At 39.2% G+C, this 27,390-nt stretch overlaps 1 protein-coding gene across 1 annotated transcript in view; it reads right to left on the bottom strand.

The window, feature by feature from the left end:
- trip4 (thyroid hormone receptor interactor 4) overlaps nucleotides 1-25,802 on the bottom strand; it is a 116,228-nt gene extending 90,426 nt beyond the window's left edge. Inside the window, exons 1-11 of the mRNA XM_067456326.1 lie at nucleotides 25,633-25,802; nucleotides 25,023-25,198; nucleotides 22,763-22,893; nucleotides 22,450-22,668; nucleotides 19,108-19,186; nucleotides 18,917-19,022; nucleotides 17,771-17,986; nucleotides 11,400-11,526; nucleotides 11,092-11,276; nucleotides 9,652-9,776; nucleotides 9,469-9,560 (exon numbers count right to left, since the gene is read on the bottom strand). Coding sequence (XP_067312427.1) covers nucleotides 9,469-9,560; nucleotides 9,652-9,776; nucleotides 11,092-11,276; nucleotides 11,400-11,526; nucleotides 17,771-17,986; nucleotides 18,917-19,022; nucleotides 19,108-19,186; nucleotides 22,450-22,668; nucleotides 22,763-22,893; nucleotides 25,023-25,198; nucleotides 25,633-25,712 — 1,536 coding nt within the window. The 5' untranslated portion in view covers nucleotides 25,713-25,802. The remainder of the gene's footprint in view (nucleotides 1-9,468; nucleotides 9,561-9,651; nucleotides 9,777-11,091; nucleotides 11,277-11,399; nucleotides 11,527-17,770; nucleotides 17,987-18,916; nucleotides 19,023-19,107; nucleotides 19,187-22,449; nucleotides 22,669-22,762; nucleotides 22,894-25,022; nucleotides 25,199-25,632) is intronic.
- Between the last annotated feature and the right edge of the window lie 1,588 nt (nucleotides 25,803-27,390).

The following is a 27,390-nucleotide window of genomic DNA, read 5'->3' as shown; positions in this document are numbered from 1 at the left end:
CAGCATTGTCTTGTCCTTCCATTTCTGCTGTTGCATCAGCGCCCTCTGCTGTCAGAGAGTGAATGCACGTCTCCTTCAATCGTTTCATTTTTATCCATTTTATCCATCCATCTCCCACATACTGTAGATATAGATGTTTAAAAATAAGGGGGAAAAAAAGTGATTCAAGCTCTCTTGAGTATTTTTGCACTTGAACGGTCAAAAACACAATTATGTATTCAGTAGCAGTCGGTTATGTAATGCTAAAATGCTCAATTAATGCATTACAATTTAACAAAACTCATTAGATTTAAGTCGACTTTATACTGTAGATTTATAAAATATGCTATTTAGTCAACTAAAACTAAAAACAAATCAGGTGACTAAAACATGACTAAAACAAAATCAAAATTTGCTGTCACTGCATTTGACTAATTTCTGTTCATTTGGCGGTACAGTCTGGACGCCCATTAGCAGACAATCTCTGATTCAATTTGATTAAAATCTTCACTGTGTTTAAACTAACACCAAGTTTTCTTTCAGGAAAGCACATACATCTGCAAAAAAAAAAAAAAAAAAAAATTGTCTGGCATATTTTTCCTGAGCAGTCAAAAAGAACTTGACTTCTTCCTCATGGGCAAACACATCGTTCCCTTCACTGTGAGCATCAGCTTATGGAAGTCATTAAACAATGTCACAATGCAAAAATCAGCATGTACCTTGAGATAATTGAACCTATTTTTAGGGCCAAGTTATTATTTCTTGTTCAACCTTTTGATTTTGTGGTGAAATATGACGGTGACACGGTGAAATGAAGCGCAGCGGAGAAGAAGCTCAACTCAACAGCAGACGCACCAATTACACCTCTATTACAGGGAGTCTGCCATGCAGGGAGAGCAGGAAATGAGGCAGGAAGTGTGCTGTAGGCTACAGAAGAAGACAGCAGGGGAAGAAGACAGACAGAGAGAGGAACGTGTGCCAGAATACTGCTGTGTGCTGCTCAGTTCAAGAGCACTGTGAGCTCTGATTTCAGTGAGGCGAGTGCCTGAGACACTTTTAAAGGGATAGTTCACCCGAAAATGAGAATGTGATGTTTATCTGCTGACCCCCAGTGCATCCAACATGTAGGTGTGTTTGTTTCTTCAGGAGAACACAAATGAAGATTTTTAACTCAACCGTTGCAGTCTGCCAGTCATAAAGCATGTGAATGGGTAACAACTCTATGAGAGAAAAAAAAACATGCTTACAACATGCACAAAAACCCTGTGGCTCGTGACGACACATTGATGTCTTAAGACACGAACCGATCGGTTTCTGTGAGAAACACAGCAGTATTTGTTTTTTTTTTTTGCCTCATATCCAGACGAATCTCATCTAGTGTTCCCATCTGCTATTACTGGCACGATCATATATATATATTGTTGGGGGAAAAAATATCGCAATGTATCTGCATGATATTGGAAAATATCTGCATGATATTGGAAAAAAAATACATTGCGATATTTTTTCCCCCAACAATATATATATTGCGATATTGAGAGCCATCAATCCAGGCTAAAGTCAATAATTACCATTCCATGATATTAATAATAAGCAAGCTTCATTACAAGTGACAAAAAGAAATGTTGGAAAGTATGTGTAAACATGAAACTAAACCTCCAGTAGTTGGCAGCAAGTGGCCGTTCTTTGCGTGTTTTTGGAAGCTTTGATTATGTTTACAGTGTGAAATATAACATGAGTTCATGTTTCGCGTGTAAAAAAACAGTATTTTTCACACAATTTATTATCTGTACACCGCTGTTTCCTCTGTCCTAAAAACGGCCTGATGATTTCCTTGTTCTATGAAGTCCCTCCTTCAGAAACACGTAACGAGTTCTGATTGGGCCAGCGCTTCCCGTGTTGTGATTGGACAGCAGCTTAGCGCACGTTGCCCGGAAAGGTCCCGCCTCTTACCATAACGGGGAGATGCAAGCACTGAATGCACGCTCTTCTCCACGTGGGAGAGCAACGAGACCACGCCCCCTATTTTGTGTGTTCTTGTGGGCGGACCGTTAGTCAACAAACGGTTCTAGTGACGTCATTACATCCCTGCACTTCCTGCTGTAGTCCAAACCGGCCGTTCGCTGTAGGCTTTGAAAGGGAACTTCTGTTAAATAAAATATCTCGCTTGGCATTGAACTTTGAGCTTTATAATTTTACAGGTATTATGTATGCTCTAACAGCAACACACTGACTAAAGTTTGAAAGATGGAATCGCGAAGAACGGGACCTTTAATGAGTCATTGAGTCGTTCATTCAAACGATTCATTCAAACGCTGAATCGTTTAGTAACACACTTGTTGCTGTGAGTGAGACGCGTTACGGGTTTGCTGTGAACAACTTTTACTGCTGAAATAGAACAAAAACACATCTAAAATATAAGTGACTTTAAGTGAATGTTAATTAGTTGTTTATGGAACCGTCATATGAAATTAGTGTCATTTTCAGTCGTTATGATATTCAGGAAAACGCTCAACTGTTGTAATTTCTCCTTGAGAGGCTGCACGAGCGTCAACAGATCGACCTTATTATCATCAGTTCATTATATATTATCCACAATCGATCGCCACTTACACTAAATGAATGCACAAACATTCTTGCATTTGGTGATTCGCTAGTTATTTTTTGTTTTAATCCGGGCTATTGTCCATCAGGCAAGTCAAATTCTCTTTTACTTGTCCCTTCAAAAAATCCACTTGTCCCGGACAAGCGTTATTGTCGAGCCCTGCTTTGTATTTGTCGTAAAGATGATCTTTGTGGTGCCGTTTTAAGTGATCAGACAAATTGGTGGTGTTTTCTTGTTTTGTGGCCACAACTTTCTGGCACTTCATGCTAAGTACCCCTTTTTAGTCAACAGCCTCCTTTTTGTAGCCGAAAAAGTCCCAAAAAGATGATTTCTAATACGAAACCTTTTTTTTTTTTTTGCGGCGGATCCTCTTCGTTGCGCATTTTAGCAGTGAATGTTTAGCTGCGAGCGGTGAGCAGCGGCACTTTGAGCGGCACAGCGAACCAATCACTGTGCAGGCATGAGGAACATACATGTCACTCCAGGAACAAACTCATGTTTACTGTGTGCTACCGTTCTCTTAATACACCATGGGCTACTACCCTTCACATCGCATGTTCCGCCATGTTGCCCCTCCATCTTGAAAGTACATTAACCAAAGAGGGACATACCCATAAATTCAAGCTTTGCCTTTCGCGTTTTAACACTTGATGGCACCATGTCGAATGTGAAGAGGGGGTTTGCCATGTTAATCTTGGACTGAATTGGCCACCGTAGGAGTTAAAACGAAATCAGAATTGAGAGGAACAGAAACTATTATTCACTGGATGGTCAAATACCTTTACACCACTAGATGGGGGAAAATATCACACAGTGGAGCTTTAAGGAGCCCACCCCTTGCCCATCTGCACATCCCAGCTGATATACAATGTAGTCTTGATTTGGGGGGGTCACTCTGCATTTGAAAGTTTGAAAGGGTTTTAAATCTTATAAATCAAGTAAAATGACTCAAAATCAAGTAATTTAAGCATGCCAAAGTCAACTTTAAACATATACAATGTAATTTCCAAACAGCAAAATTGTGGCCAGTGAAAATGCTGAGTGGTTGGTAACTTTGGAAAACCAATAGCCACTGTGGCTGGTGAGCAAAAAAGTTAATGTCAAGCCCTGTATGTGTGTATATATATATATAGCATGTTTTTTTTCTCTCATAGAATTGTTACCCATTCACATGCATTATGACAGGCAGACAGCAACGGTTGAGTTAAAAATCTTCATTTGTGTTCTCCTGAAGAAACAAACACACCTACATGTTGGATGACCTGGGGGTCAGCAGATAGACATCACATTTTCATTTTTGGGTGAGCTATCCCTTTAACAGGACTGATTATGCCCAAAGTCTTGATTATGGCTGCACGATATAAAAAAAAAATACTTACATCACAATATTTTGTTTTTTCTGTGATATATATATATATATATATTGCGATATAAAAACAAGTTTACCAGATGACTAGAATAGCTCTATTTGAAAAGAATATCATTCTATAAAAATTGAGGTGATTTTATGGGGAGTGAATCTGCACAGAAAATAATAAACAAATTACAAGCATAGATTTATGCTTTAGTTAGAATTATAATTTAAAATATATATTTTTAATTGATTTATTAATTATTGATTTTATTTGCAAATTTTAATAAAATTGCTTTCTATTGCAGTCACACAGTGAGTGTGTGTGTGTGGGGGGGGGGGGGGGGGGAGGTATTACAAGGAGAGGGTGAAATATGAGGACATTGGCCATGTCCCCACTTTTCAAAATGCTTATAAATCATACAGGATGAGGGGTTTTTTTGTTGAGAAAGTAAAAATGCAGAATGTTTCCTGTGATGGGTAGGTTTAGGAGCAGGGGCTGTGTGTGTGTGTGTGTGGGGGGGGGGGGGGTAGGTTTAGGGGTAGGGGCAGTGTAAGGGGATAGAAAATATGGTTTGTACAGTATAGCAACCATTACGCCTATGGAATGTCTCCCCATATATATTTAATTGGGGTCATATTGACACTGACAATTTTATGTAAATTAAATGAATCATGTTTTTTAACTAAGGAAAAGTCAACTGAGGTCATATAGACCCCAAACACCCGATTAGGGTTAATTAAACATTATTATAAATGCATTCAAATTCATCAAGACAAAAAAAAAAAAAAACTTGGATAGTTCTCAGTGGGTCTCACCTGTTTTTTTCAGGCACCAAGATTTAATATTATTTATCATGTGGTGAGCCAAAACAGACTCAGAATATAACTGAACTGAAGTGCGGTCACAGGTGTGGGTATATCGGCTACTCAACAGCTTCGAGTGTGACTCATCCAATCTGATCTGTTTTTAATGGCTTCTAAATCACGTTGCTTCATGTAAAGCCTAACGGGTTGTACACACAGGAGATGTGATTAAATTCAAAAACAGCTAGACCCAGCGCAGTGTAACGGATCAGAAAGCAGAGGTCTTGAGATGCAAACTATTTTTCACTTGTCACATCTTGCCATTTTACGATGATGAATCAAGACCTCCATCTGATAAAGTTCTCTCAAATATTTAGAACTACTTCACTTTTTTGACCCTTTTAATTTTGTATTTTTCTTTTTTTTGCCATCAAGTGTTGCAGGGATGTTTAGTGAATGCATGAAGTTCTCCTAAAGTTCACCTACCAGTGTAACCACATGCACAGTTCATGATCCACTAACAGTATAACATTTCAAATATTTTCCCCTTTTTTTAAAGGGATATTTCACCCAAATATGAAAACTAGCCCATGATACTCACCCACAAGTCACTTTAGATGTATATGACATTCTTCTTTTAGATGAATACATTGTTATATTAAAAAATGTCCTGACTAATCCCAGCTTTATAATGGCAGACCAAAATTTGAAGACCAGATCACGGCGGCCGCGGCACCTGGGGGTAAGTAAAGAGAGGCGAGAGAAATGGAGACGGGAGCATGAGGAGTTACAGAACAAGAGAGGGGAGGGAGGGAAAAAGAAAGAAAGCAAAAAAAAAATCTGATCCGGTTCCCCGACACTGCCGCTCGGTCCTCACCAGCTGAGAGGCTCTTGCTCGCGGTGCTATGCGATGGTGCTGGACACCCGGTGGACGGCCCGATCCTCCTCCGCCCCCTGGCAGCCGGCGGTGGCTCCTCCGATTGAGGGCAGTCGGCAGCGAGCTCAGCGTTCCCTGCTCCTCCCCATTATGGCGGACGGCAGCAGGCTCCGGCTCCGGCCCACGGCGAACGCCGGCAACTCCTCCGCTCCCTCCAGGACGGCCGCCACCCCACCCCAACTCAGGGGGACGGCAGCGAGCTCTCCGTCCCACCGGTCTTCACTCGCTCCAGCACCACCGCCTCGGACAGCCACTCGCGGTCTTTCCTCATCCGTGCTGCCCGAACTCCTCATCACCGCGATCCCCCTCAGCAGCGAGGGCTCTCTGACAGCGAGTCCCTCCTTCCTCCCGGGTTTCGGCACCAATGTAATAAAGTTCGTAGATTGGAAGGAAGGAGGCGGGAACCGGCAAACGTTTAACAACTTTCATTAAATAAACAAAACGAAAGTAAACCGCGGGCAGCCCCTCACGGACGACTGCCCGCACAAACATAAACAAAACTCAACATAAAGTCCAGGCCTGACCCTCTCTCGTATTCGCTCCTCCTATTATGCTCCCGTCACTTGGCCGCGATACGAGACCTGTGTGTCGCGCAGCTGGTACTCATTGCCACTCATCACCGGCCCGCTCTCGCGGTCCCTCGCCCCTCTGCTTGCTATATATTATATATATATATATATATATATATATATATATAATGGATGGTGCACTTTTTGGGCTTCAAATTTTGGGCTTCCATTCACTGCCATTATAAAGCTGGGATTAACCAGGACATTTTTAATATAACTCTGATTGTGTTCGGCAGAAAGAAGAAAGTCATACACCTATGATGGCTTGAGGGTGAGTAAATCATTCATTTTTAGGTGAACTATCCCTTTAAGAGTATATCTATTGCTTTATACAGTAACTTCTTCAAGTGAAATATTTTGGTTGGTTATGTGATATTTTGTTATATGCATTTTACTCCAGTGAATAATTCTCAGGGTTTTGATTTCTCTACAGACAGCCAACATAAAGTCTTGGCCCAAAAGCAGGTAATGTTGTTTTGGGGTAAAGGCTGGAAAACACTAGGACTTTTGCACCGATCCCTGCACCAATCAAAACCAGTCTGCAGATTATTGGCAGTCTGAGTCAAAAGATTTCACAGAAAATCGCGTAGTCTATAATGGGCACAGACTCAAAAATATGTTTGTTATTTTAGTCGATTTTAGAGCACACATTGTTTTTATTTGTCATGTATCTCCTAGCAATGTTTCTGAACGAGTTTGTCGTGTTTGGAATGAGCCCAAAGTCTGATCAGCAGTGTGTGATCTTTTTAGAGTCATTTAGAGTATGATGCCCAGTATTTATCTGTAAGCATTTTACAAAATGGGTAAGTGTATGAAACATGTTAGATATACAAAGAGGGAATGATGCATGAAATCTCATTTCTCATGTGCCTGAAGCCTAAATCCGAGGCTTTGGAAAAGGCATGGAAAATGAGTAACACATGCTATGGAGCCCTTAAAGGGACATGGCTAGGCTTGCTTTGGTAGTTGGTTACATTACAGTACATCAGATTTCATCATTTATCACGTTAAGAGAATAAGAGATGACTGACAGGACGATGTCTGAGAATTTAGTGCGCAACAGATCCTAAACATCATTGACAAATATCTTGTAAAATGTCCAGTCCGTTGAAACCCTCACTAAACAGAGTACGTGTGATTAAAAATTCGAACATAGAACGTATTACTTTATTATTATTATTATTATTATTAAAATGGCCAATACCCCCAAAAAATTCCCCCGTTGCATTATATTCAACATTAAATTGAAAGGTTGGATTCTGAAATCCACTGCCGCTTCAATATAACTGTAAATATCCTAATTCAATTCAAAATCAAAGCCTTAATCAATATTTATCTTCCTATATTATTATAATAATTCTTTGCAGTTACTTAATCAATAGACTGACTGATTGTTTGTTGTTCCTTTATGCTTTCTAAAGTGTGTATTTGGTCTCTGAGTGGTGACTGAGGGTCTGTCCTAGAGATGTGTGAATAGGGTTGGGTATGTTTTTTTTGTGTTTTTTTACAATATCAGTGCCAAACCGATACTTTTAAAACGGTACCAGTGCCTAAACGGCGCATGAACCGATACTTTAAATAGAAAAAGAGCCACAAAACAACGGTGGATGACAGTAAAGAATGGGTTTTTATTGAGGAAAAAATTATACTTTAAATTGAACAATTCAACCTTAAAATTACTTAAATATAAATAAATACAACAAATTCACAGTAAAACCTAACCCAACTATAATAGACCTAATGTAACACTAAATAAGAGTAGCAGTAATAATAACAGCAAAGTAGTCTGTATTATTGGTATCCTACATACTAGCTTCAAGGTTCAGCTTTATTTTGCTGAAATATGGCCATATTCTCTGGCTAAATATTTTAGAACGCATTTCTCATGAACTGAGAAATCAAATTTTCCTTCAGCTATTGACATATAAGAGGTCATCATACTATAAAAATATCCTGTAAGTTTCATAACTGAGAACCTTGTTAGTCCAATAAAAAATGTTATTGACACCAGCAAACAACAGGCTTTTCAAAGTGAGGATCAAAGTGAGGCAAGCTCCGCCTCTGCAGAAGAAGATTAACGCCTACTTTTTCACGGCCCGTTTAGCCCCGCCCACTGATTCGACACATGTAGCATAGGGCTAGTGTTAAACCAGATCGAGCTACCAAGCAATAAACATGCCGTTGAGGATTACAAAATATTGTGCAGTGCTTGGGCTCGACAGTAATGCAACATATAAGTAACTGTTAATTCTAATGCCTGATCTAATATTAATGATTCATGTACAGTCAGGTGTTCTTTGTCTGTGTGTCAGTAAATCAGACCATTGACTAAATGCCAACTTGCATTGTTTCTCTTAGTAGGATGAAAATAATCTGTTATTTGATGGTGATTAAACTCTATAAAGAAAGCGATCAAAGAAAGCTCCCTTTACAATCGTTGGAGCAGCGCGTGCTGCAGCTGTCAATCAAACAAGGAGAGCTTAGTGACGCGTTTATTAGTGACTCTTTAACGAATCTCTTAATTACATCACATTTGCACTGTTAGTGAAGATGAAAGTATTTGTTAGAGAGTGCAGAAACTGAGTTGCAATGACGAGATCGCTGCTTTCATGCTCTCAACATGTGTGTGAGATCGGCTACAATGATCATCTCTGCAACCTTTAATGCCACGATCTGTAATGCCATAGATCTAAATGTAACGCAACACTTTTCACGATTAGTTAACCATGAGAGCTGTAATAGTAAAAACATGCTAAAATCACAGCAGTGGGCGTTTACACTGAAGTCTCACAGCAGACACGCCCCTTCAAACAGAGCGTTTAAACCAGAGGGCTAAAATCAGGGTAGGAAAAATGCCTTTTATTGATAAATTATGACAATTTTTGATGGAAAAAGTGTTTTAACATTATTAGTGCACCCCAGGAAACATCATAAAACAAAACAACGCAGTTCATGACCCCCTTTAAGTTGTCAGAATGGAACCTTCCATTAAAAAGCCAGCTGACAAATAAACACTGTAACAATACAAAGCTGGTCGAAAATCAGCAAAGCTATGGGTTGCTTTGTTGTATGCGCGTGTGATGTTAATGATTCAAGCACAATATGTCATGCATGTTCACAAAAACAACCTCTGAGAAGAGTAATGTTTTTTTTGCCACTTTAAGGGAAACTGAATATTTTGTATGGATAAATACAAACAGGGACATTAAAAGTCACTGACCTGTTCCCTGAACTGCTCCTGAGAGAGACAATCTGTGACGTTCACACAGCCCAATAGACAGCCAGTGGGATACTCCGTGGGAAACTGGGGTTCTGGACAGCAAAATTACTACGTTAGGTGAAATGACAAAGACACTACATTCTGCCGACATTTAGTGTTATGGTCACGTATCTGCAAACATACCATCTCTGTACATCTGGCGGTACATGGCCTCTACCCCTGCGATCTCTTGAGGAGTGGCTCCTTTAGCAGCAGCAGCGATCCACAGACGCCCTCTATGGGACGAGTACCACGTTCTGCCTTCAACCCTACACAAACACAAGAAACGGAGAAAAAATGAAATATCTAAATATAAACATTTAAAAGCTCTACAAATCAGTAATAAAAAGATGCCATTAATGGGTCCTATTAAATGGTTTGAAAAAACACAAATGTCTTCCCCATGTTATGTATTTTACTAAACTGGGAGTGGTAATGGGACATCTCAAAGGGCTCAAGTTTTTCTTCAGGTTGTATCGTTTATTTTACATTAGAAGTGCACCATATTGGTGCCACATCCAGTTATCAACCAATATCAGTGATACATTTAAAGGTATGTTCAATTTGTTAAATACATTCTCCTCAGTTTATATGCCATTCATGAGTTTATCTCTCTCAAAACTGTAAAGATTGAGTCTCCCAGGCACCATCTAAACATTGAGAGTGTTCCACTCAGATCTGTCAATCACTTTCCAGCTAAACCTATAGCGTGAGTTTGGGCTACTGTAGCAAGCAGATAGTTTGGGGTGTGGCTACTGCAACAGGTGGAGAGTTTGGGGCGTGGCTACTGTAGCAGGTGGAGAGTTTGGGGCATTTATTTACTTTTGTTTACACAAAATAGTACAGCCATATTGTAAAAATAATTATTGACTTATTGCTATCGTCCAGTTTTAATATTGGTGCATCCTTAGTTTAGCCTAACAAGCCAGACCCACATCAAGATGTTTGGTCTGGAAACTCACCATTGGCAGCTCAATCCGAGGGGCGGGATAAACGCGATAAACTCCCTCTGCACGCGATAGGATAGCGCTACAACCAACCAGAGCAACGAAGGTGAAGCAGAGCTCGTTGACAGATTAAACTTTCGCCTTATCCAGTCGGCAAAACTCCGAACACATCTTCCTTTTTTAAGAATGACTTCAGTGCCGTTCTTTGTTCTTTTCTCAGAGAAAAGCTTAACTCCAAGTCTTCCAGAGTCGTGGTCAAAGCTGATTCGAAAGACCGCCGTTCGCCAGTTTCTGTGTTTACTAGAAGCACACAAGCGCAACCCGGCCGTCGTTATGTTAAGCCCCGCCCACTGACTCTATACACAATGTGATTGGCCTGAACATAGTTTGTTTTTACAGCTCAAAAGTGTTTTGAGAGTTGCTAGACGACACTAGCAGCAGATTAGATTTGCTGCCGCTAGGGTGCGTCTAGATTCTTAGTTAACATAACATCTCAAAACTATTTGCTACTCGCTATTGCTAGACGCAGGTGGGATTTAAAATTTAGGGGGCAGAACCCATTTTAAAGACTATTGTCTGCAGCCACTAAGCAGGGAGTGATGTAATTTATTTTTTCATGGTTTAAAGTGAACAGTACCTTTTTATGCCCTTAACAAGCAGTGAAGCCCATGGCTGATGCATGCTGAGACACCAGCCTCCATCTGAGATCTCCTGCAGCTCTTTGTCCTGCAGTCTGAGTCGGCTGCGCTCACTTTTCTGTGTACTGATCACAGCCTTTGATGAAGACTTGCGTGAGGAGTCGCTACAGGCCACGTCAACCCACTGACAGAAACACACACAAATTAATTAGATATGTACACAGATAAATCTCAAATATAACTGGCAACTTCCTTTCAGTCAAGATTCTTTTATGATCTAATTATAAGCTCTTCAGTTTGCACCCACCTCTGGCGCTGCCTGTACTATGTTGGGGTTGACCATCTGTCTGAGGTGCTGTCGATCAGTGGATACAGAATGTTTTGATGTCTGACCAAAAGAGCCAGTGTGGATGTCCTTGAGTGTCTCATCAAACCTTTTGCAACAAAAAAAGAAAAGATTTATATCATACTGTGCCAATTATGGATTGCAATTAATCTACCCTCGAGTCATGTCGAATTGACTGTATTTATGAAATTAACCAGGGCTTGCAAAATCGCCTGCCCGACGTCCCGGGGCTAATGTGTTTTCCAGTCGGGCTACCAAAATGCATCACCACCCTGCCCGACGGGCTATCTTGATGTGCGTTGTTGAAACTCTTAACTTGTTATCTGAAGGAAAAATATGATCGCAGAAGTTTTGATTATGCTGATTTGACCGCATAAAAGTTTAGCTGATCGGTTCCACACCGCACGCGCAGAGGCTGTATGGAGAGCATGAGCAGCGCGCGCCCGTTGTGCTTCACACACGTAGCGTTTGTTGTGCGCAGCTGAACCGCAGCTTGTGTACTGCAAATACAGACGAATATCGTCCATTCTGTCACTTTTCCGGCGTTCTCCTCCAACCGCTGTCTGTCTCGTGCTTTTATTTATGATGGGCAGCAAATATCTGCTGCAAATACGACCGCGTTCCCCTCACACATGCATAATGCATATAACATGCTGTATGTAGGTAGTTTACATGATAAAAGTAACCTTAAAGTTAAGATATGCCTCTAGTTTTAATCATTTAAACGCCTCTGTGTGCGGTGTAAATGCTATAATCTTGTAATGTGGGCGCCGGAAAAAATAAATGCTGCTTATGCCCTGCTAATGTGTGTGTGTGTGTGTGTGTGTGTGTGTGTGGGCGGGCGCGCATGCGCACGCGTTAGTGAATCGTGATGCACGGTTCTATATCCACCGTTTGAGTGGGCCAAGTACCAACAAAAATAAATAACTTAGAAATCATTATTGTGTTTGTTTGATTAAGACACAACTCTCATTTCATGGTCAAATTCAATGAACGTGCATTACGTTTTTGCTTTCATTTCAATTCTTCAGGGAAACCAATCAAGGAAAACATACGCCTTAGAATACCTAGTGTACCTAGTAATTATATAACACACACAAAGGAACTTACACGAAATATTGTTTAATAACTTTGGCAACTCTTTGAAAAACAGTGTATATGACAGTAAGCTAATAAAGCATATCCAGTCTCAGCTTGGGATGAACATATTTAGTGTTGTGTGTTTGTGGGTTCGGGAAGCTGCGGTAGAGTTTAGATTCTCTGCCCGAGCCCGAGCCCGAACCTGACCCGAACCGTTTGTTTTTTTAATCATTAGCCTACTTTAACTAGTCTAATTGGGTGGGCAGAAAGCCATGCTATAATCAGAAATTATATATACATATTTAGCAAAGTAAGAACTAATACAACAACTAAGAAACAAATGTGTAGGCTACAAAGTTGCACAAGTAAGGATTAGTGTAAAAATGCGTGTTAAACTCACAGCTCGTGCAGTGATGGAGCGCAGCATTATAAACAGAAACACTCTGTGTCAAGAGCTGCTCGCGTGAACACTGCACTTTGCTTAATTAAATATCTTCGAATCGTTTCGTTTAAAAGTGGACATTTCAAGCTTTCTATACGCATATTTGTCATGTCTGTGAGGCGAGTAGCTGCTGAGTTTCGGTTTATTAATGAGACGCGCGCTCCAGTTCATGAGATGAAATGAAAGCAATCACTCCCACGACTTCACCTCGTGATTATAGTCTGCTATTTGCTTTTTATTTATTAAATCCAGGCAATTGGCCCAAGAAACCTTTTTTAAAATTAAGATACAATTTAAACAAAACGAAATAAATGCTTTCTACAAAACAAATCTTAATATTAAACTAAATATAACCACCAAAATAATTTCTGACCCACTCACATCTTTTCACTCATCATAATCAGATGAAATATGTAAAAATAATATTATAATATTTAAACATAAATATGAAGGAAAAAACACATTGTTTAATGGCAACAACACAGTAAGCTACAGATAACTGTCTGAGCTGGATTTGAGCAAACATCAGTTTACCGGCGGATCATGAGCGCGCGCCTGCGGATCGTTTAAATCGGGCTCGGGCTCATAATTACAGTTAATGTGTCGGGCCGGGCCGGGCTCGGACACAATGTGCACGGGCTCGGGTAGGGTCGGGCTGGATTTTTTGACCCCGATCTAACCTCTAAGCTGCGGTGATGGAAACAGTGACCATTTAAGAGGGTGTTAATTAAGGAAATGTAATTTGGCCAATAAACGTTTGCATGCGTGTACATATAATTTATTTTATAAATAATTTTTTTTTTCTTTCATAAAAATATAAATAAAAAAATATATATATACATGCATGTGCATATATTTATATATACATAATAATTATACACAGTACACACACATTATATAAACACAAACTTTTATTTTGGATACGATTAATCACGATTAATTTTTCCCCAGCACTAATATATATATATATATATATATATATATATATATATATATAGCTAGTATGTTTTTTTTGTCAATCTGAATGAAAGATTGCAAGTGCAGTGGGGAAAATTGTGAAAACAATGACACTTTACTGTGTGCGCGCAAACATGTTAAGAGGTGCATGGATTTACAACAATATTTCAGTTGTGCTTATCCAAAAAAAGAAACATCAGGATAAAAATTCATAGTAATTTCAGCTCAGTTAGAACCAAATACATATGTTTTTGTTTTTATTTGATATTTCGACTCCTATCCAATTTTCTACATATATTTTATTCTATTTTTTATTCGGGCTGGTTAAATTCTTTTCGGGCTACCAAAATCTCAAGGGTGCCTGCCCGAAGGGTTACCAGGGATTTCAAAATTTTGCGAGCCCTGATTAACAGAGCTGAATGAATGAATGAATGAATGAATGAATGAATGAATGAATGAATGAATGAATGAATGAATGAATGAATGAATGAATGAATGAATGAATGGAGACATTCAAATAGTGCTTTATTACATACTCCTGTACATTGGGCCCAATGAAATCAGTTTTATTTTCCCAAATTTCGTTTTTTCCCGTTTAATTTTTTTATGGATTCCATTTTTTTCATTTTACATTTTTTTGACTCAAATTAAATGGGTAAATTTAAATTTAGTTATCAAAAAGCACATCTAATTAATTGAAATCATGAAACTTATTAGGGTTGGGCGATGTCCCCTAAATGTTCAGCTAACGATGTTTACAGTAAAACACTGCATTGTTGCCGGGGGGTGTATTTTACTACATCTCGATACATAAATACTACAATTACTATAATTTTCTTTATTTTACTAACCCAACTAATGACTAATCTGGGCTTTCCATCAAAGAAACATCACAATTTTAAACATGGTATATAATGAAAGATATTAGACTTCTTTACGCATTGTTTACAGAGCTATTCAATTTTGTTTTTGTATATTCTTTTTTAAACGTTCATTCGTGTAATGCATATGACCACTTTACAACATTGTAATAACAATATATTTTGTAGCCTATGCCATGCTTTGCATGACAAAAAGTTAATTGTGTTGCTAATTATAAAAGAAATGTAAATCCAGGGTTTCGGTCTGAGCATTGTTCCTGTTTTCTTGTTCTTGATTTGTTGTTCTTCTGTGTTTTAATAAATGTGTGTTATCAGAAACACCTTCATTCTTTCGTTTGATTTGACATTATAGTCAAGGCAAATTGTTTTTAAAAGTATTAACCAGACAAAGGTTATTTGACATTGGCTGAAGTCTGGGTTTATCTTTAACTGCCGCTTCAGTGCAGGAGCCACAAAAGAGCTATGAGCCAGATTTCCTGAGACACTACAATAGGCTACTAATAATTAATTAATAAGAGCTGTTTTCTTGAATATTTTAAGTTAAATGCACAGTGTAAGACATGTAAAAAAGACAAGAGGCTAACAATGTCAAGATCAATATTTGTGTAACCTGCCTGAGACGGTATTTTCACAGACTTCACATCACGTCTCAAAACAAGATTTTCAAAAACTGCTCATAATTCAATGTTTTCAGTGGCGCAATCAGTAAGGCGTACGGCTAACGGATCGTTGTTTTGACACGAACAACACAGAGTCGAATCCGCCTTTTGCAGAGCTTGCTCTTCTCTCATCACAAATCACATCAGCAAGGCATTTACTTTCAATAAAAATTAATAAAATGTTCTAAATGTGGAAATAAAAGGCCTAACGAAGGCCGAATCCATTTACCGGAAATAATTTAAATAAATATAATAATCTACACTATATTATTATCGCATCCTGTTAATGTACAACAATACTGAGGTGCAAATAGTACATATCTTTAAAAATAAAGTAGAAATTACATTACTATGCTTTTTCATATAGTGTAAATAGAATACAGGGAGTGCAGAATTATTAGGCAAGTTGTATTTTTGAGGATTAATTTTATTATTGAACAACAACCATGTTCTCAATGAACACAAAAAACTAATTAATATCAAAGCTGAATATTTTTGGAAGTTTTAGTTTTAGCTATTTTAGGGGGATATCTGTGTGTGCAGGTGACTATTACTGTGCATAATTATTAGGCAACTTAACAAAAAACAAATTTATACCCCTTTCAATTATTTATTTTTACCAGTGAAAAAAATATAACATCTCAACATTCACAAATATATATTTCTGACATTCAAAAACCAAAGAAAAACAAATCAGTGACCAATATAGCCACCTTTCTTTGCAAGGACACTCAAAAGCCTGCCATCCATGGATTCTGTCAGTGTTTTGATCTGTTCACCATCAACATTGCGTGCAGCAGCAACCACAGCCTCCCAGACACTGTTCAGAGAGGTGTACTGTTTTCCCTCCTTGTAAATCGCACATTTGATGATGGACCACAGGTTCTCAATGGGGTTCAGATCAGGTGAACAAGGAGGCCATATCATTAGATTTTCTTCTTTTATACCCTTTCTTGCCAGCCACGCTGAAGAGTACTTGGATGCGTGTGATGGAGCATTGTCCTGCATGAAAATCATGTTTTTCTTGAAGGATGCAGACTTCTTCCTGTACCACTGCTTGAAGAAGGTATCTTCCAGAAACTGGCAGCAGGACTTGACTCCATCCTCAACCCGAAAAGGCCCCACAAGCTCATCTTTGATGATACCAGCCCAAACCAGTACTCCACCTCCACCTTGCTGGTGTCTGAGTCGGACTGGAGCTCTCTGCCCTTTACCAATCCAGCCACGGGCCCATCCATCTGGCCCATCAAGACTCACTCTCATTTCATCAGTCCATAAAACCTTAGAAAAATCAGTCTTGAGATATTTCTTGGCCCAGTCTTGACGTTTCAGCTTGTGTCTTGTTCAGTGGTGGTCGACTTTCTGCCTTTCTTACCTTGGCCATGTCTCTGAGTATTGCACACCTTGTGCTTTTGGGCACTCCAGTGATGTTGCAGCTCTGAAATATGGCCAAACTGGTGGCAAGTGGCATCTTGGCAGCTGCACGCTTGACTTTTCTCAGTTCACGGGCAGTTATTTTGCGCCTTGGTTTTTCCACACGCTTCTTGCGACCCTGTTGACTATTTTGAATGAAACGCTTGATTGTTCGATGATCACGCTTCAGAAGCTTGGCTATTTTAAGAGTGCTGCATCCCTCTGCAATATATCTCACTATTTTTGACTTTTCTGAGCCTGTCAAGTTCTTCTTTTGACCCATTTTGCCAAAGGAAAGGAAGTTGCCTAATAATTATGCACACCTGATATAGGGTGTTGATGTCATTAGACCACACCCCTTCTCATTACAGAGATGCCCATCACCTAATATGCTTAATTGGTAGTAGGCTTTCCAGCCTATACAGCTTGGAGTAAGACAACATGCATAACGAGGATGATGTGGTCAAAATACTCATTTGCCTAATAATTCTGCACTCCCTGTATATCACTATTTTCACTTAGTAAATAGAATCTACAGCTATTAACACTTAGTGCAAATATCATCTATCGCTAAGAAAATATGTTATTTTCACTTAGTGTAAATAGCCGCTGCCTAAAATTAAAGTGCCCCTATTATGGCATTTGAAAGGTTCCTATTTTTGTTTTGGAAGTCCCCAACAACTTGCAAAGGCTTACATGCACGCAAGGTCACTTTGATTGTCTTATAATATGCATTTCATTCATCGATCTTGCGTCCTGAAGCCCAATGTCATTTAGGAGTCACTACTACGTCAAACAGATCTTGCCAAAATCAGGCTGATATCATGTAATCTTAACCCGCCATTACATTAAACAAAAATAAAGTAACAGAAACAACAAATTATAAAGGTGGCTTCTTACTTCTGGTAGTACGGACTCAGATTCTCCCCTTCATCCAGGATTCGTCTGCCTGCAAAGTCGAGGGTGATTTTGCGGTCCTTGCGGGAGGCGTGTCGAAGCTCCCGCAGCTCCTCATCTCGCTTGCGTAACGCCTCCCTCTCTCCTGGAGAAAGCCACTGGTTGGAATCCGTTGCAAAATAATCGGATTCATCATCCAAGACTTGCGTTCTCTTAACACTAAAAGAAAGAGGAAGAGGTCAAATTGATTGAAAGTGTTTAGATGATAAGTGGGAAATTCCAAGGCTGAAATTAATCTGAAGACCTATTCGCACGGGATTAGTATTATCTGGGGACCTCTGGTGATTTGTAATAATTGCTGAGAATGTCTGTGATCTTAATCCTGTGTGAATCGGCCATGTCTGTAATTTGTAAAGTAAAAATTCCCCTGCAAATGACCTACCATACTTTGCCGAACAGCAAGGTCCTGTGATAATATTAGTCCCGTGCGAATCGGCATCCCTGTGATTTGGCCGTGATTAGGCGGATCGTATATCATTTTTGCAAGGTCCTGTGGGCATTTCTATTTTAATCTTTCACGAAAGATTTCACACACTCTTATGAATTCCTGCACGTATACTTTCACTTCAGAATGAGTAGCCTACTAATTTGGGAGCAAATTGCTTGAATGGCGTGTTTCAAATTAATATCAATAATATTCTTACTGAAAAACATAACAGTACAATGACAAGCTTAAATGGGCTATTTTACATTTAGCTTTGAAACTGAATCTTCTCACTCGTGATAAACGAAATCTGACTCCTGCCACGGGTCTGTGCTCAGATCAGTTTTTAATTGTAGCGTCTGTTCTCTAACTGAACAAAATTATTTGCATTACTATAAAACAATCAAAACGATATCGAAACATATGACTGTTTATGATTTCATACAGCTATATCTATCATGAAAAAACATGTACAAGTCTTGATATCATATCCGAGAGATAAGTCAGTAAACTCGAGTAAATCACAGGCTTTGCTTATCCTGTGCAAATGTGCCGCGCAAAACTCAAGATGTGGGAGTAATTTCTAAATCACAGAGATCCCTAGATAATACTAATCCCGTGCGAATAGGGCTTAACTCTGTAATAGTGTATTTGGACAGGCAGACCTGTTCTTGTCAAACTCCAGAAGTTTCTCTTTGTGCTTTACGGCTTTTTCCAGACCGGCCTTCATCCTGGCCTCGTGGTGGGGCAGATAGTCTCGGTCAGTTCCCTCTGGGATCACACAGAACACAAACGCTGTCACGCAAAGCTACACGTTAAAGCAAAGCACGTACTGTACAATCCCTTCATCTCTCACCTCCCATGAGTTTTTTACGGAGTTTTTGACTTTTGTTGGAGTCTCGCTGCAGTATCTCTTGCTCCTCATTTGTACAGACCTGAATTATGAGTGAAAGATGTGTATCAGCAGTTGATCATTATTATCAAAATCAAATTTGCATAAGATTAGACGAGATACAGAATAGTTGTTGCCCGATATGAGCTTTTTCTTTTCATGGCCAGTGCAGATATCTATAGTCAAGATTTATACTATGATTGAAAAGTTTTGGATTTTTTTTTTTTTTCAAAGAAGAATCTAATGTTCACCAAGGCTTTACTAAATTGAAAACACAGTCAGAATAGAAATATTAATAACCGTTTTCTTAATGTATTTATGCTTTATGATCGTGAAAACCATGATACGGTGTACAAACTGTCTTTATTTATTGAAATATAAATATTTTGTAACATTATAACTGTCCTTACTAGATTTCTGGATCAATTTTACTCAGTCCATGCCGAGTAAAAGTATGTCCTAACACAAAAGGTCAAGTTGATCTCACATATTTTAACAGTAGTGTATATATGCTAATATTACAATGTTTTGCACATTATTTATTGGTGAATCGCATGAAGCCTGCAAGGACATGTCTTGGTCATTTTCCCCAACCCTCACACAAAACTATTTATGTATGCATGTATATTTAAGAAAGTTAGAAACATTTCATTTTTTGGAGTGAATCTCATGAATATAAAAACTTGTGTTATCTTACTCTTATCTGTATGACCATAAATTATAGAGTATTTTAAGTTGGTTACTCCTGTTATAATGAGGGGGGTAGTGGGGAGATCAACCCTACAAAAAAAAATGACCTTTGGAAGAGTGCATTTTATTTACTGCTGTGTGTTTAATACACTAAAGGAGGCTGTAGTGTACCAACGAGGGGACTAAATGCCACAAGATGGAATAAAACTGTGATTTGCACTACTGTCTGTTCAAAATAAATGAAAGGAAACTTGTTGCTTTTTCCTGTTGTACCAAACTCACATCAAACCGTGATCCCAAAACCAAGGAGCATACCTAACCTAACCGTGACATCTGTGTGTTGTTACACCCCTAATATTTACACGTGTTAAGAAATGTGATGGACAAAAAGCAGTTGAAAGTGAGAGGATGTTTCTCTCTCTGCTGAGTTTAGGTCTATCACTAACCAGTGCTAAGCAGTTGACTAATAATTTATCAACAACATTTTTTCACTGACGAAAACGAGACGATAACTAAATAAAAACAGTTTTGGATGACAAAAACTATGGCAAAAAATCTAGTCATTTTCGTCAACAAATAAAAATGAGACGAAATGTTAGGGAGGGACGAATAGGGAAGGGATCTAGTCAGAACTGGTGTCCTGTGTAACAGACGCACACATTTGAGTAGTAACGTGCGGATCAAATGGCAGGAAAACAAGGAGCTGTTGAGCTTCTACCAGCTCACGTGACAGCGCTTCAGAGCGGCTCAATCAATGAATAACACTCATTTATGACGGGTAATATTTATGAACTAATGCTGAGGAATAATGACAATGTTTACTTTACCATGTTTATATAAGTAATATGGTTTAGACCAGTGGTTCTCAAACCTGTCCTGGAGTACAACCAGCCCTGCACAGTTTGTATGTCTCCCTCATCTAACACACCTGTTCAACTCTTGAGCTCATTAAGCCTAGTTCACACTGCCCGATTTTTGCCCCGATTTTGAGTCGCCGACAGGTTTTGCGAAATCGCCGACAAATGCCCGAGATTACAGGCAAATCGGTGCTCGTGCACGTGAGTGACAATCACGCAGTGTGAATAATCAAAGTCGCGATCAGAGAGAATCGCCGACGCCGGTGAGATATTTGGCATGCTAAATATCTGGACCTGTCGGCGATTCAAACTCCTGCTGTGTGAACAGCTTTCTGACTGAGAATTACATCGGCGATGACCGACAGCCAATGAAAGAGTGAGATACAGGACAGCAGGACGTTCAGGGAGGAGTTATAGAGCAGAATATCAGTATTTTAATAGATATATTTACAATTCTATCAAACAGAAACTAAGCCCAAACATTTGCACATCCAGCCACAGCAGCAGCACATTACAAAATTGTTTATTTACCTCAAACTGTCTTTGCAGAACACAATCCTGGCTCCCTCTGTCTCTCCAACAATTTCTTCCGCCATAATCTTTTTTCTTTTTCTCCACAAATCAGCGCACAGTTTGAAGCAAACGTTGTGCAGTTTATCATTTTAAATAACAATTCAAAGTCTCGCAAGAGAACTCCGGTCTGACGCACGTGTGATCTCGCGTTGTTTACTCGGCACATCGCACGTGTGTTTGGGAAACGTAGTTTGCGCACCGACAGGGGCGTAGCACCAAATTTTGGGCCCTGGTTACAAACCATCTTGCTGGGCCCCTGTACCATGTATGTGTATGTATAGAAAACTGACTTCTAAGGCCCCCCCCCCCCCCTGCCTCGGGCCCCGGTTACTCAGTACCCTTTATCCCCCCAGTCCCACGCCCCTGCGCACCGGAGAGAGAGAGAGTTGTCGGCGATTCTTCCTCTTGTTCAGTCATGCAGTGTGAACTCCTCTGTCGTCAAACCATCGTGCAGTGTGAACACAGCAGTGACTGAATGATACCCCAGATAGTCATGCAGTGTGAAAAGAGCAGTGACCCGACGAGTTTGAAAATCATGCAGTCTGAACTAGGCTTAGTAGAGACTGCAAGACCTAAAATGGGTGTGTCAGATATTGGGAGACATACAAAATGTGTAGGGCTGGTGGTGCTCCAGGAGAGGTTTGAGAACCACTGGTTTAGACGGTTGTAGCGATGCATATTTGATATTTGATCAAAACAATGATTGATGATTCTGATCGCCAAAGTCCGTGATTTCAACAGTTAGGCGGTTTGACACACGATCCGCAATCATGAATCGATACGCTCATGAATGCTTTGAAACTTCAGGAAGCAGTGTTTTGAAATCTGCCCATCACTATATAAGTTGTTATTTAGGGGTTTTTTTGGCACAAAAACTATTCTCGTGTCTTCATAAATGATTGTAGAGCCGCTGTAGTGAGATGGGCTTTGTAACGACGTCTTTAGTGCCTTTATGGGTCTTGAGACGAAATGACATTGGTGTCAATGTAGGCCTTTCTGAGCCATCAGATTTTAACACAAATATCTTCATCTGTTACATTAGTGTAAGTAATTAATGAGAGATTTATAAAATCTTAAGATATTTAATCGACTAAAACTAGAAACAATTCAGGTGACTAAAATTTGCTGTCAAAATGAACACTGCCATTAACACAGACCGTGCTGATGAGTAAGAGGACCGGCTCACCAGACTACCGCAGAACAAACAGGGGCCGGAGCCCTCCTGCTCACACACGATTCGGCCGCAGCTCAGACAGTTGTTGACGAGTCTGTGTTTCTGAGCCAGACACTCGCAGGACTGACGGCCAGGCAGCAGAATAGCCAGCTTATCTCGACCCTCTTTAGCATACAGATTCACAAACTTGCTCTTCTTTTTCACCGAGCTGGAGGCGCTGTTCTCCTGTGCCTGATAACAGCAAGTAAACGCCACTGTAATTTTTTACACCTAGTTTAACTTAATATATTTGAAGGGTTTTAGGTATTTAAATGAGGTGACTTACCTTCATTAAGTCAATGGGAGTTTTCACTGGCTCTGGCTCAGCCTGACACACAGTCATTGCAATCTCTTGCTTGTTTCTTCCCTTTCGTTTAGACTTCTTCTGGTTGTCTTTGAGAGTTGTGTCTAGGCCCTCTGGGGTAGATATTTCACACAATATTCACTCAATAGATATATTTCTATAGCAAGTACAATACTGTTAATAGGAATGCCGAGATCAAGCACGTTTCTGTCTTTATACTAGCAAAAGTGGATTCGGACATGCCCTAAGTGCCGTACGCTTCTGACCATGCGCTTGGATCGATAAAATTGGGCCCACTGTCAACATGAATTAGCACATTGCTAGCATGTTGTTAGCATGAATTTGCATTTTTTAACACATTGTTAGCATGAATTAGCATGTTGAAAACATGTTTTAACATGTTGACCTAGGATAGTTAAGCTTTGCTAGTGATAGCTTAAATACTCTTATTGTACAAGAGTTTTGACCCTCAATGAAAGATCACCCGTTTAACGAAAATCATAAATTGGCCAACATAATCTTTTCAGACTAGCATGTGTTAACAGAGATGTGCTTGAATATCTTTTCCATCGCACTGCAAATAAAACTGGCCAACCAATATAAGATCCATGCTTCTGGTCATGTGACCGGAGACGCCTTCCATATTCATCATCAAAGTGTAACGCAGAAGGTGATCTGGCAGAAGCTAGATATTTTACTTCATAACGTATTAAATATGGATATTTTTCTTACAAAGCCCAATCTCTTCGCTTTAGGAGGCCTTTATTGACCCCCAGAGCCGTGTGGAACACTTTTATAATGGAGGGATCCACTTTTTTAAGCTTTAAACTCAATGGACCCCGTCACTGCCATTATAAAGCTTAGAAGAGCCACGACCTCCTCACCTAAAGGATTATTAGGAACCCCTACTAATACTGTGTGTGTTTGACCCTCTTTCGCCTTCAGAACTGCCTTAATTCTACGTGGCATTGATTCAACAAGCTGCTGAAAGCATTTTTTAGAAATGTTGGCCCATATTGATAGGAGAGCATCTTGCAGTTGATGGAGATTTGTGGGATGCACATCCAGGGCACGAAGCTCCCGTTCCACCACATCCCAAAGATGCTCTATTGGGTTGAGATCTGGTGACTGTGGGGGCCATTTTAGTACAGTGAACTCATTGTCATGTTCAAGAAACCAATTTGAAATTATTTGAGCTTGACATGGTGCATTATCCTGCTGGAAGTAGCCATCAGAGGATGGGTACATGGTGGTCACAAAAGGATGGACATGGTCAGAAACAATGCTCAGGTAGGCCGTGGCATTTAAACGATGCCCAATTGCCACTAAGGGGCCTAAAGTGTGCCAAGAAAACATCCCCACACCATTACACCACCACCCTGCACAGTGGTAACAAGGCATGATGGATCCATGTTCTCATTCTGTTTATGCCAAATTCTGACTCTACTATCTGAATGTCTCAACAGAAATCAAGACTCATCAGACCAGGCAACATTTTTCCAGCCTTTAACTGTCCCATTTTGGTGAGCTCGTGCAAATTGTAGCTTCTTTTTCCTATTTGTAGTGGAGATGAGTGGTACCCGGTGGGGTCTTCTGCTGTTGTAGCCCATCCGCCTCAAGGTTGTGTGTGTTGTGGCTTCACAAATGCTTTGCTGCATACATCGGTTGTAACGAGTGGTTATTTCAGTCAAAGTTGCTCTTCTATCAGCTTGAATCAGTCGGCCCATTCTCCTCTGACCTCTAGGTCAGGATGTTGACTGGATGTTTTTCCCTTTTCACACCATTCTTTGTAAACCCTAGAAATGGTTGTGCGTGAAAATCCCAGTAACTGAGCAGATTGTGAAATACTCAGACCGGCCTGTCTGGCACCAACAACCATGCCACGCTCAGAATTGCTTAAATCACCTTTCTTTCCCATTCTGAAATTCAGTTTGGAGTTTAGGAGATTGTCTTGACCAGGACCACACCCCTAAATGCATTTGAAGCAACTGTCATGTGATTGGTTCATTAGATAATTGCATTAATGCGAAATTGAACAGGTGTTCCTAATAATCCTTTAGGCCAGAGTATAGCTCTGATTGTGTTTGTCTGAAAGAAGAATGTCATAAACACCTAGGATGGCTTAAAGGTTGGGTAAATCATGGGGTAATAATTTTCTGATTAACTACTCCTTACGTTAAATCCTAAATTATTAAAATTACCTGCACATTTTAAATCCTAAAAAATCAGTGTCCATATTTACCCATGACTGGCTCCACCCTGAGGACGCCTCCCGGACCACCAGGCGCTGACGTACGACACCTCTGCCATCTCTGCACCAGCTCGTCCACAAACTCCTGCCTGTCCCCCTCGGTTCCTTGCAAAAGATCTCCAACATACTCCACAATCTCATCAGCATTATCAATGGAAAGGATGTACCTGAGGAAAAAAGGGTAACTTTTTTCCACAAAGGCCCATTCAAAATAACATTTGTCTGGATACTAGATGCCCAAACATACCCATCACAAGCTAAATCTAAAGTCTAAACTTGTTTATTAATTATCACAACACACATTTCTTACACATTTCACGTCATATTAATACAGCTTTTCCATATGGTTATTGTAACCAGTTATGTAACAGTTAGTCATATAGGACTAACGTTAAATGTCATAATCATGCACTAAGGTGTTTACATGCACATCGTTATCTCTGTTGACATTTCAGATAAGACACATTTGTACACATTAAGTTCACCTTCTGGCCTGTCAGTTCTGTTGCTAATATTTTACAGCATTTCTACAAATGACATTAGACCGCCTCGCGCACAATTAAACCTCCAGAGGCATAAATATCGACTAAAATGTACTTACTGTACAATGTCATCGCTTGCCTCTAATCCAAAACTGTGCTTTAACTTATCAACAGTCCAGCGAAGCAAAGAGTCGGTCATGATGAAGTTATTAAACTGTGAGACACAGCAGTGAGTGTCTGTACTTCAACTCATGAGCTGTCAGCATTTACTAACAGACTGGAAAGACTTCCGGGAGACGTGTTTCAAAGTAAAAGTCTCCAACACGGGAGACGTGTTTTAGAATAAAAGTCCTTAAAGACACCAAGATCATCACTCTTGCTTGTCCGTCCGGTGTGATGCGTTAAAATTGAATTATATTAATGTAACTATTTAATGTATATTTTAGGCTAAAATAAAATAAACTAAAGTTTATCGTTTTTTATCAAATGTACATTTTTGTCCTGAATGCTACATGGTTGTTTTATTACTTGTTTCTTTTCTCAACGATGGACAGGGTGATCACAATCGTTTATGATTACTTGAAGAACTTTTATTATTATTTAAAGCATTTTAACAAATGTATAAGGCCTATAAACTAAGATAAGAAGCTTTTATAAGATAAGTATCCATTTGGTAAATAAACCTGAAATACTACATATTGTATATTTTGGCACAAATATACAGCTCTGGAAAAAATGAAGAGACCACTTAACATTGAGAAAACAATGTTAAATAGTCTCTTATTTTTTTTCCAGGGTGTGTGTGTGTGTGTGTGTGTGTGTGTGTGTGTGTGTGTGTGTGTGTGTGTGTGTGTGTGTGTGTGTGTGTGTGTGTGTGTGTGTGTGTGTGTGTGTGTGCGTGCCAAAGTTAGATTTTCATTGTCCATTTTGATTTGAAGCATTCGTTTTCAATTACATTCATGGTTTCTTAAAAATATGGCAACATTATGGCTAAATATATAATTTAATTGGGGGGGAAAATGCAATATAGAAGATAGTGGGTTTGGTATGTGCAATGAATGATTTTTATCATAAACTTGCAAACAGAAATAAGAACACATGATTTTAAAATGTTAAATCTAAGACAGAACAGCTGAGTAAACCAAAGATCATTGTATATTTGATGCTTGTACACTACCAGTTAAACGTTTGAACTTTATTATTTTGGTTGTTTTTGAAAGAAGTCTCTTCTGCTCACCAAGGCTGCATTTATGTTATTAAAAAAATAAAATAAAAACCTGTAATATTATGAAATATTAAAATAACTGTTTTCTATTTGAATATATTTTAAAATGTAATTTATTCATGTGATCAAAGCTGAATTTTCAGCATCATTACTCCAGTCCTCAGTGTCACATGATGATCCTTCAGAAATCATAATAATATGATAATTTGCTGCTCAAGAAACATGTATGGTTATTATAAGTGTTAAGCAGTTGTGTAAAACTTTTTTTTCAGCATTTCAGGATTATTTAATGAATAGAAAGTTCAAAAGATGTTTTGGGTCGGTAAGAATTTTTATTTTTGGGTGGTAAAATTAATGGGTGGGGAAATTAATACATTTATTCAGCAAGAATTCATTAAATTGATCAAGTGTTAGTATAGACATTTACAATGTCACAAAAGATTTATATTTCAGATAAATACTGTTCTTTTGAAATTTCTATTTGTTAAATAATCCTGAAAACGAATTGTACACAGCTGTATTCAACATTCATAATAATAATAAATGTTTTTGAGTATCAAATCATCATTAGAGTGATTTCTGAAGTTTCATGTGACACTGAAGACTGGAGGAATGATGCTGAAGATACAGCTTTGATCACAGGAATACATTT

Source organism: Pseudorasbora parva, chromosome 1 (genome assembly GCF_024679245.1).
Source record: "Pseudorasbora parva isolate DD20220531a chromosome 1, ASM2467924v1, whole genome shotgun sequence".
Classification (NCBI taxonomy): Eukaryota; Metazoa; Chordata; class Actinopteri; order Cypriniformes; family Gobionidae; genus Pseudorasbora; species Pseudorasbora parva.
Note: the sequence above shows the minus strand (reverse complement) of the source record. Positions and strands in the feature narration are given on the sequence as shown.